The 12,084-nt window shown below is 41.1% G+C and overlaps 1 protein-coding gene across 1 annotated transcript; it reads left to right on the forward strand.

The window, feature by feature from the left end:
• The first annotated feature begins 1,021 nt into the window (after nt 1-1,021).
• Nucleotides 1,022-11,702, forward strand: LOC145433802 (dolichyl-diphosphooligosaccharide--protein glycosyltransferase subunit STT3B-like). The gene is made up of 18 exons (XM_080311058.1): nt 1,022-1,285; nt 2,247-2,355; nt 2,486-2,684; nt 2,996-3,150; nt 3,402-3,501; nt 3,669-3,767; nt 3,829-3,975; nt 4,734-4,937; nt 5,002-5,129; nt 5,192-5,224; nt 6,016-6,162; nt 6,219-6,337; nt 6,906-7,077; nt 7,550-7,684; nt 8,556-8,692; nt 8,754-8,894; nt 9,197-9,278; nt 11,399-11,702. The coding sequence occupies exons 1-18, from the start codon at nt 1,137-1,139 to the stop codon at nt 11,513-11,515; spliced, it is 2,373 nt and encodes a 790-aa protein (XP_080167184.1). The 5' UTR covers nt 1,022-1,136; the 3' UTR covers nt 11,516-11,702.
• The last annotated feature ends 382 nt before the right edge of the window (nt 11,703-12,084 follow it).

A 12,084-nucleotide genomic window follows, 5' to 3' on the forward strand; every position in this document is an offset into this window, starting at 1 on the left:
TTTGTAGAACGTTCTTCTGCTTGAAGGGCACATGCTAGCTCTATGATTACGAAGGGGCGCTAGTCCCAAGTATCATCATCATCATTGGTTTATTAGCAATTTGATCAGTTCAATCCACCACAAAAATGCGATGCAATGAAAAGACGGGAAGATGTCGAAGCGACTTGGAGTAGTCTATGGAATCAGACACCTACCTTGGCCTAGGCCAGTGGTTCCCAACGTGGGCGATATCGCCCCCAGGAAGGGGGGGGGGAATGACGAAGGGGGTGACAGGGGGGCGATGACGCGTTAAAACGGCTGCCTTTTTTTTCTAGTCAACCCACGGAAATTTACTTACAAAAGTGTGTCAAATTAGACATCGAGCCGAAAATTTGACCTTTTTTTTTCAGTCAACCCGCCGGTGATTACAGTTTGTATGCCCAATTTTCGGTACACAAAATTTGGGGGGCGATTGTCGGTGTTGACCTTGAAAAGGGGGCGATGGGTCGAAAAAGGTTGGGAACCACTGGCCTAGGCGATGTAAAGAGGAGGCATACACACTGAATGGAAGTAAAGAAGATAGTATAGAAAAAAACTACAAGAAATCGGGCGGCATGTCATGGGAAGCGAGATCAATAGGTCAGTCGTGGTCCGGTAATCTTGAGGATGGACTGTATGAATCTACTACGCGAAGCAAAGGTCTACGCGAGAAAAAAATGCCCGCACATCTTAATGCACACACGCCAAATTGAAAAGAAGGGAGAAATGGGTCCGGCCATCCGCGGGACATACAGCGACATGCTTATTGCTAAGTGCAGACGTGTTGATCAGGTCACGTGATTACTGCGGTTGAGTGATTTATAGAAGCGGCTCATTCGCAAACAGCTCATGCCAATTCCGGTGTACAAATCCAGATTTAGCATTCACCGGCTGCAATGCGAAGTCGGTATTTGGGTATTTGCAGGTGGCGGGGCCTTCGCGCCTTTGAGATTACACATCGTGTGGCATAATTTCACTGAATATTGTATGTACGCTAATTTTAATGCATTTTGTGCCGTGTGACAGGTGTTTAGGCATCTATTGGATTGATATCATATAGATGTTGCACTTGCAATGATATTAGGTCTGTTCCTGCAATCATAGAAACTCGTTGCAGAATGAGTACCGTCGCCAGACTCACTAGCCCAAGTGCAATAACATCTCTTATTACGGTTGTCGTGTTGGCTCTGTGCTGCTTGGTAGGATTTTCCTCGAGATTATTTGCTGTCATTCGATTCGAGAGCATCATTCATGAATTCGACCCTTGGTGAGTTGTAAATTCTGTTTAAATCCTGATCGTTTGGTGGTGTACTTTTAATGAATCATTTTGGAAATTTTCTTGCCAAAAATCATTATTCAATGAATTTGCCTTCTTTGCCTGCCGAGCGAGATAGTGTAATGGTTATGCGTCCGGCTTCTCGAGCGGTAGGTCGTGGGTTCGATCCCCGGCCGGGTCATACCAAAGACTCGAAAAATGGTATCCGCAGCTATCCTGCTAGGCGCTCAGCAATCACGGATAGCATGAAGGAGAAAAAAAACGGGGGTGCAGACTAGATGACCTCATGGGCGATGGGGCCGTATCGCAACTCCGTCGCCAAAGCATCTCGATGGTGCAAGCGAGAAAGAATATCATATCTCTCTCTATATATATATATATATATTTGAGCCAATGAATATTAGAATTTGTGTATTAAGCTTTTTCTTTACGGTTGGCAATTGGATGTCAAAGTTGAAATACACCATCACACTGATGCAGTGACGTTTGCTGGAGATCAATCCAAAGTATATTTTACTAGCTTTACATCTTTAAAGGAGGTCATCCTAGCCTTAGCAGAGCTGGAAGAAAATTGGTAGCTAAGATATGAATGATCAAATCATTCAAATATCTTTCTAAATTTTATAGTAGTTCAAGTTGCTTTTGAGATTTCTTTTGTTAGGTTTTCTTTTGTCTTATTGCTGTGAGAATGAAAATGTCACAATTACATCACAGCTTTCTTGGTCTTTGTTATTTACCTCATGTGTTGTGTCAAACAAATCATGTGGAAGGTCTGGCCAGCAGACTAAATTTGCTGGCTGGCTGGTTATATCCAACAATTCCATAATGGATCCTAACTAATACATTGGTATTAACTTGAGTACTGCAGTCAGCATACCATACAGCCTAGGCTCATTCAGATTCCAGTATATTTAATTGTTGTTGTATCAATGCAATGTTATAATTGAACTAGGTTCAACTATCGTGCGACACATCATCTGAGTGAAAATGGATTTTACAATTTCCTCAATTGGTTTGACGAACGGGCATGGTATCCACTGGGAAGAATTGTCGGAGGGACGGTATGTTCATAAGTTTTTTTTAGCAAAACAGATGTTTGTAATTTATTACCATGTCAAGATTCTCAAAATTTTAGACTGTGGTCCGTTTTCCGATTTGTTACCTGCACTAATCTTCCAATACTCGGAACAGGTGTTTCCCGGGTTGATGGTAACGGCTGGGGCCTTGCATTGGCTATTGAACGCCCTCAATATCACGATCCACATCAGAGATGTGTGTGTGTTTCTTGCTCCCTTATTCAGCGGGTTGACGTCCATTTCTACTTTCCTATTAACAAAGGAATTGTGGTCTCCTGGTGCTGGGCTATTCGCGGCTTGCTTCATTGCTATAGGTGAGTTTGTGGAAATAGAAAAAAATGCGTACTCGTGTAGATTTTGCATACTTGCATTAATTAAGTGGTTATATTTTAGATTTAGCCTATCATTTTTTACGCTTTCATTTTGAAAGGAGAAAGTAGTTGAGACAAATTTGCATAAAAACCATGTAGTCGCATCTACTTGCAACCGAGTATAAATTTATGGTATTACTCTTACTTTAATAGCAACGCTGAATACTTTGTGAGCATCTGATCGATTGTGGCATTCCTCATGTCGATATCGGGTGGTGTTTCATTATCTTAAACTCCCCATTTTTTCATGTTAGTTCCTGGGTATATCTCAAGATCAGTTGCCGGCAGTTATGACAATGAAGGCATTGCGATCTTTGCTCTGCAATTCACGTATTTCCTGTGGATCAAATCAGTGAAGACAGGCTCTGTTTTCTGGTCGGTTTGTGCAGCCGTCTCCTATTTTTACATGGTAAGTAGCTGACGATTACAGTAACTCGTTTTAATATGGATGTGCAAGTAATTGTATTGAGTGCGGACGGGCTGAGCAAATATGTATTAAACGTTTCATCATTTTGATGTCTCTCTCTTTGAATCCTGATTTAATTTCAGTATGTGTAATTGCACATACCTCAACATTTTGATATTCAAAGGGTGCAAAATTTCCCAATCTACGTACAATGGAAAACACTACCAGTAATACAATTTTATTTTATGTCACAGGTGTCAGCATGGGGAGGCTACGTATTCATCATCAATTTGATTCCACTCCATGTCTTTATACTTTTACTTATGCAGAGATACTCAACTCGAGTGTATGTCGGTATGTACATGTTGGTGTTATGATAATTACGTGAGCATTTTTGATATGCGGCAGTTGGATACTTGCCATACTTTATTAGATTTTGATGAGAAGCACATATGGCAATGATCAATGATAATGATTAACCTCTTGTCCTCTGTTGGTTGACGAACGCCATCTTGTTTCAGCATACACAACATTTTTCATACTGGGACTGTTGTTGTCTATGCAAGTACCGTTTGTAGGTTTCCAACCCATTCGCACAAGTGAACACATGGCATCGGCAGGTAATGTTACTGATTCCGTTTTGTGGTGTGGCAAATTTTAACATTTCTAATTTTGTGTCAGGGGTGTTTGCACTGCTCCAGGCCTACTGCTTTTTTGATTACTTGCGATCCAAAATGACTGCCCAACAGTTTCGGGCGCTGTTTTATTTTGCTGTTCTGGCCGCTGCCGGGTTGGTGTTTGCCACTGTTGTCGGCCTGACTTACGCAGGTATGGAATATCTTTTCTATTTGAGGTGACGCAATAATCGTATCCGTGGAAACCGAATGAGGATATAAGAATATTATTTCAATGAACCAAATTTGATGCGACCATGTTGCAGCTAAATCTTTGATTCATCACGACACACGCAGGGCCAATACGAAGGGAGCATGGAATTATACCAACTTAAATTGTCATGATCCCATTGTTTTGGTGGTTTATAGTTCGGCTATATTCGATTGATTGATTGTTGTATTCTTACCAATTGCATGATTTGCAAATAAAGGTGAACTGCTAGTATAGAGCCCTAATGATCCATGATGCTGATCATGATTTTGGAAGTAGGACCAACGCCATGTCTCGAGCAAATAGCGCACAGAAATGCATCAACATATTATGTTGCCATGACACGGCAGTTAGAGCCACTGTTTTGGTGATCTATAACTATATTAAATCAGTCAATTTTTGTGTTTGAATCAATTGCATTGTTAGCTGTTAAAGGTGTCACTAGAATAGAGCCATGATGATCCACAATAGGCTTGGAAATGAAGCATCCCACTGAAAAACGAAGATGTTGATTTAAGGTCAAATTTTAGCCTGGTTTGACAGGTGTGGCTCGCGAGCGATCAATAGGTCTGAATCCACCCTGCAACCCAAATTAAGCTTGACAAATATAATCTGATGAATATATATATACATACAAGTCTGTTCGAGCTGTCTAGATATGGGTATAACGATTGACTTCATTTCCTCATGTCATATATCAGGCATAATCGCGCCGTGGAGCGGGCGTTTCTACTCGTTGTGGGACACCGGTTACGCCAAGATCCATATACCGATCATAGCGTCGGTATCGGAGCATCAACCCACGACGTGGTCTTCATTTTTCTTCGACCTGCACATTCTGTGCTGCACATTCCCTGCCGGACTCTGGTTCTGTATCAAGAAAGTCAACGACGAGCGTGTCTTCAGTGAGTCGCTCTCGACGCGTCTGGCTATTTTTGTGCTTTACCCTCGGCTTGTGTATTTTTCCAGTCATTCTGTACGCCATCTTTGCGTCGTATTTTGCCGGCGTCATGGTGAGATTGATGCTAACGCTGACGCCGTGCGTGTGTGTTCTATCAGGAATCGCGTTTTCCAATACTTTCAGCATTTTTTTGAAGGTGACTGATCCCGCTGACTGGCGTTTTTTTTCTCTTTTGCTTGACGGTCTTTTTGCTTTTAGGAGGAGGAAACGGAAGAGGAACAAAGAAAATCGGTTAGTGCCGTTGTTGTATTGTTCATGATAGTGTAACGCGGGACTACGCTAGTCTTTCCTGTTGCTAGGATCGTATTTCGCCGTTGTATATATGAACAGTTTCGATTATGTTTGCAAATGAGTGTCAACCTCAGTAATGCTGATTTCGCGTGTGATTTGCGGTCCGAGATATAATTCGATCTATCTTCACCCATACCGTAGGTAACAACACGACTAGGGTAACCGAGTGATTCTATCATAGGCGTAACCAGGAGGGAGTGAAAGAGGCTATATATATCCCCTTGAAATTTGTATGTAGACTAACATATGTAGAGTATTTCTGTACTGATTTGATCAACTTGATTTTACTATACTAAAAATGAAAGTAAAAAACACATTTTGGGGTACTGATAAAGTGCTGCAACGGCACTGCTTAAAACAAACACTTTCCCTGAACTTGTCAATCAAGTATGAAGTTTCGAGTCGAATAGAGTAGTCAAATAGGAATAGGACATCATATATTATTGTCCTTGATGTTTTTGTGGCATGTACACTGACTCATGCTGCACATACATACACACGGTCTGTGCATATACATACCGTGAGTTCATGTTGCGCATATGCCGCTGGACAAGGAAGGTGCAGATGTAGCCTTTTGAGACTTGCTAAGCCATAGATAACAGTTTTACCGATCACCTCTTCGGTCTGATCTGGCTGGAGATTGAACCAATGGCCTATGGATCAAGGAGCAGAACGCTCCACCGTTATGCTATCTTGTCGGCAGCATCGCCGTAACAGTGAGAAATGTCCAGATCGGCGGTGAATCGTTAGACGGTGATGACAGCGATGACGAATCCATTCCGGAGAAGAAAGTGTCGAAAAAGAAGCGTTCGTCAGCCCCCGGTGTCGTCGTGCCGAAAAAGAAAGACGAAGACAACTCGCTCGGCCACAATTTGCGGGTGGGTGTCGCGGTTTTGAATCTCGTGATGTGTTTTTTCAACTGTCTTCCTTGCAGATGTTTGTGATTGTGATGATGCTGATGATTTTGATGATGTTCGTCGTGCACTGCACGTGGGTGACCAGCAACGCTTACTCCAGCCCGAGCGTGGTGCTCGCGTCTTACAATAACGACGGGTGCGTGTGCTCATTACCTGAGGTGGTCTGTGACGAATTTCTTCTGCATTCTGAAACGAACCCGAATATTTTCTGGTGAACGTCAGCAACTAAAAGAGATTTTCATCAAAATACACAAATCTAGTTTCTGTCAACAGGAGTTCATTCACCATCTACAAATAGTGCATTGAGCTTAAACGATATCTTAGCCCTGATTATTTGAAATTTCAATCCGGTGACGTCATATTTGGTGTTCCGATTGTTGATATACAATGCTCCATCCAGATCTGCACCAGTTGCTGACGATTACCCCTGACGAGTGTCAGCGTTAAATATTTGGGTTGATTTCAATATGAATATACTCTTCAATCGTATATTGAAGTTCTGTACCTCCCAGAACTTCAGCCTTTTTGAATTGCTCGAGTAGCTTTTAGCCTGCTTGTACTACTCACTTAATGAGAGGTTTTTGGATTTACTTGTGAAGAAAGTAGCTTTGAGTGAAATTGTCATTGGCAATTGACTAATTTGGTCACCTTAGTTGATTGATAGGAGTGATTTATCCGTTCATCCATTTCTGTTGCATTTTCAGATCGAGAAATATTCTAGACGACTTCCGCGAGGCCTACTACTGGCTGAGACAGAATACCGACGAGAAAGCCAGGGTCATGTCGTGGTGGGATTACGGTTATCAGATTGCGGGAATGGCCAATCGTACCACGCTGGTCGACAATAACACTTGGAACAACAGTCATATTGCTTTGGTACGGGATTATGATTCATATCTTGTATCGGTTCCTGTGTGTGCGACGGTTTTCATGCTGGGCGTCGCTATATATTTAAGTAATTCTGTAGATTTCTACTCAATTGCAAGCAGAAGTAGCAATTTTCCAGATACATAAAAACTACTCAAGTGTCTGCATCACATAACAATTTCATCCAAATACTAGCTACTTGACAAAATATAGAACGGTGGTTTGGACCTCTGCTGTGGTACTGCCCCAAGGTAATTTAGATTTTAAACGGGGCGGAAATGCAAGTTAGATACATACATAACATGTATTTTTTAGTATATGTATGCTAAAGTTGGAAACTGGGTGCACTAATGCCTCTATTTTTCTAAAGTCTATACCTCATTTTAAGTTGATTGTCTAATCGCGTAATGCAACAAGCAAAATTCCAGGTCAAGAACTTCTTATCTAAAACGTGGAAAGTGAGCAGTGTGGCTCTGTTTAGGTCGGCAAGGCGATGTCTTCTTCCGAAGATAAAGCGATTGAGATCATGAGAGAGCTGGACGTTGACTATGTTCTTATCATATTTGGCGGGGTCATAGGTTACTCCGGCGATGACATCAACAAGTTCTTGTGGATGGTGAGTGTTTTTGAGTATGATTATTGTTGAGATCTTTTGTAGATATAAGTAGAAACGTTATGATACGGCGAGAGATTGTGGTTTTCATACAACAAAATTGGTTGCTTCCCTGTATTTAGAATCTTTCGGTAGCACTGTTTTGTGTTTGATTTCAAGACTTTTTGAGCATATAATCTACGCTATCCTACATAAATTTCAAGTTGAATGTCTGTTTTATGGCTGGACTTAAATCTGCGAGCAGGAATTTAGGGTTGCTTAGATACCGAGCACCTCCGATGGCCTGAAATGGAAGATTTCTATTTCTGTGGTTAAACGGATGCAAACCACGTTGATAAAACCATAATACGGCAGACTGAAGTCCAAATCGAAGTTTCCAACGCTGTTCAAAGTTACAGATTGTCATTTAGTTCTCTGTAGTAGTGAGACGCATGTTTGACCGGCCGTTGAAATTATACGGCTGTTACAACCCACACCGCATGCGGTACAAAGTGTGACTATCTACATATACCAGATGTTAACTAATGTTTGCTTACGGCAAACAGTACACCGGTATCCAATTTACTCTCACAAGGAGTCTCTTGACGGATATTCCTAGTGACGGGTGTGTGCCGTACAATATGTCGACAGGGATGGTAATTGGTCAATGTAGTCACGGTTGGTACTCAAGTAGAAATAACGCTTAAGTAAGTAGTGTAAGTAAGCAAAACATACTGGAGTACTCCGAATTTGTTACTGACCATGACCATTTTTATATGTTAGTTATTAGCGCATGCAATTTTTGAAATAAGTGAAAGTGAAATTTCAAATGTTTTTGATAATCGGACTGATTTTTGAGTACCGCCTGATCTGCTATCTAGTATGTGCTTACCAGGTTCGCATCGCCGAAGGGGAGCATCCGAAGGATATCAAAGAATCCAACTATTTCACGCCTCAAGGAGAATTCAGAGTTGACAAGTCCGGATCGAAAACGTTATTGAACTGCCTGATGTACAAGATGAGTTATTACAGGTATGGGGTCGCGTCAACGAAATTCTTTCGGCAGATCCGAACTTTGGCTTTTTCTATCAAGATTCGGCGACGTGCAGTTGGACTTCCGCAACCCGGCCGGGTTCGACCGAACCAGAAACGTGGAGATTGGAAATAAAAACATCAAACTGAAGCACTTGGAGGAGGCGTATACTTCGGAGCACTGGCTTGTCAGAATTTACAGGTATGTGGATTGTATCAATAGACTGACAGGTTAGAGACTTTTTCCACCCATTTGATGCATCATTACCTGATGTAATACCTGTTGTAAACTGTCAAATGTGGCCCGTCAACATTGAAATCTACTTTTCAAAACTAAAGTACTTTTTAGGCCTTCAGTTTCTAGTATGTGTAGTAGTGTTTAAAATTGCTACTTCTACTTGTAATTTAGTAGAAATTTATGGCGTTACTTGCACTTGAGTAACATTGTTTTGTTTACTACTTTTACCACATCTGGGTGAAAATCATTGTACTCGTCCGTTTCAGAGTGAAGAAACCCTCAAACCGAATCAAACTGTCGCATCCGCTCACCCACAAGCACTACAAAACTAAATATATATCCAAGAAGGTGGGTGGAATTATTTCACTTTGTTTTGACAATTGCAAGTACTTTTTTGGGGCACAAAACTTTAATATACAACATATTCATAATAAAAATATGTTTATTCCTTCAATAAAAATATGATTAACCCGAAACTTATCAAGCGGACACAGTTCAGGGGAAATTGTTAGCAAATGATAATTTTAAAACCTCTGGTTTAACTACATTGCACGCAATCAACTATGGAGTCATGGAACCAAATATAACAAAGTGTAGGCCAGTGCTTTTCGACCTGTGGGATAATACGCACTTGTGCGAATGAAAATCCGGATGAGTGTGGGTGAAAACCGTAAATTATAATTTTAAATTTTTATGACATGGAATAATCTAAATGAACCTAATAGGTAATTCAATGGCAGTGTCTCCCTAACTTTTGTAGCTGCGATGCAATTGTTGCAACTTATTTGACTTAGGATACACCACTAATCGTAACTTTGACAATAACTTTTTCTCTCACAAGGGTATAATTTTAGGTCGACATGGTGCCAGAGCTATCTTATTTGTTGAATTTATTGCAAAAAATCCTCTGGTAGTTTTTACATATCCAAGGTCACTGTTGGGTACTACTATAGCCAATAAATGAGACACAGAAAATATGGCTTGAACATGAGAATCTGCTGACCTTTGATTTGAATTCATGATAAGATTTGTCTGACTGGTTTTTCTGGAAAATATGGACGAAGGCCATTAGGATGAACTAGTGTAGGGGTGAGCATGCTCAGGCCTATGAGTCTCATTTATTTCGAGGCCGACCCTTTTTGCGTTGGGGCACATGAAGACGTAACATTTTGGCCAACATACTGCCGATAAAATGCGGTGCCAAAAACATCAGCGGAAACAAAACCTTGGCCAAAAAAATGACCGTCTCTGGATGGCCAAACCTTTCGATATGGATATGCTCCGTTGTCGGCACCGAATACTACCTTTCTTGCAATCTGAGTAGACAGTAGTACAAATACAACGAGCAGAGGAATTTAAATCATCCCTGTTTGAAAACGCATGCGTCAGACATGTTTCGTGTCATCGTAGCCTACTACTGTAATATTGTAAATGCATTCTTTTTCATGTGTGAGGCTCGGGTCGCGAGATGCCACTAAAAGTCTGGTTTTTGTCGTGGTCTAAGAAGCTGGTTACTGGTTATTGAACTGTTATGAACTTTTAAGTTAGATTGAGCTAAAGAGCCGAACACACGGTATCGCGACTTTCTCTGAGATCTTTGTGATATCTCTCAAAAACGATTTCTGCCAGCAAGCATTTTACTATATTTTCATGATGAATGTATATTTTGCGAGTTTGTTTTCTTATCCCTTCTTTCACATCCAAATCCTCGCACGTAGCCACTTTTCACGGACGGGTAGGAAAGGAGCATTTTAGTGATTATCGCAAATACATGTTACCATGTGTTTGTATCAGTCGGTGCCTGTGATGGCCTGCGTCATATATATTTCTGTAAAAAGTTATTTTGTCATTTATCATATTTTCCAATAATAATGATCTGTCCACTACACCGTCCTAAAAACTGATTGACCTTGTCAGCTTGGGTCAAAAAATATTGCTGATATGTCAGTTATAGGCTGATTGACACATTAAAAATTTTCGGTATCGGTCGGCCTATCACTGGATTCCGAAGATCGGTCGAAATACTCCAGGAAGCTCTTACCTGACTAGTCATAATCATTTCCAGCCATCATCTAATCCAGTGGTTCTAAATTTTTTTAGACACGCCCCCTTAATGATAGTGAAAAATGTCGCGCCCACCTTGTCGTTATATCACAAAATGCAACCACTATGCTGGCAATCTGGACGGATAGCTTGATGGCATGGAAGATTATAACTGTTGATGAGAGAATTCCAAATATGAAATTCGGACTATACACAGAACAATAACTATGAATTAGAGGTAAATGCCTCGGAGGTCGAAAAAATTTTCAGCTGACCACAGCTACGCACCCCCCTTCAGATGCTCTCACCCCTCCAGTTTGGGAACCACTGGTCTAATTAATCCATGTTAGGCCTATATTGCGAGCTGTGGTAACATACTCGTTAAATTCGTAGAAGCATTCAATTATATTTTGCAAATCGTATAGACCAAAAAGAAGAAGAGAGGTTTTGTGAGAGTAAAAAATATTCCAAAAGTCGTGAAAGGCAAGCGTGACCGAGCAAAGTCGACGAAACGCGTTGCAAAGAAAGCAAAGGCAACATGAAGACTAGACTTGGATAGTCGATGCTCCAACTTGCTAAGAAGTCACCAAGCTTTTTCTTGCTGCTAGATCGTGTAAACTTGATAGCTGTTTTCTATGGAATATCTGTGTCCAATATTATTTGGAAATTGTGTCAAACAAATTATCCTGCAACATAGGATGGAATAAAGTTCGAATTGAAAAACGCCAATCTTTGTTCCGTCTTGCATGGCTTGGGTGTTGAGTTGATTTTCTGAAGTGCATTGCTTGCAGTGATGTGGAGTGGACAGTAGTCCTTTCCTTGCCTAGGAATAAATATCTCGTATGTTCTACACGTCAACTTAGGCTCGATTTTAACCAGTAGTAGCGTTAAAATTTCAATTTTTAATTTCTACCATAAAATAATTACATTGGCAAATTTCGTCACTTCGCCATGACCAAACATCATGGACATTCAGGCTTGATTGATCGTGTCAGCAGGTCGTTTGGCTATGTCGGGTCACCAACGCGGGCGCCAGGTCGCCCGTCAGGACCAAAAGAGCCGCAAACATTCAAATGAGAGCTTTGCAGGTGGAAGTGGAGAGCAGTTGGAC

Source organism: Botryllus schlosseri, chromosome 2 (genome assembly GCF_051294905.1).
Source record: "Botryllus schlosseri isolate E-star chromosome 2, Bs_hap1, whole genome shotgun sequence".
Taxonomy (NCBI): domain Eukaryota; kingdom Metazoa; phylum Chordata; class Ascidiacea; order Stolidobranchia; family Styelidae; genus Botryllus; species Botryllus schlosseri.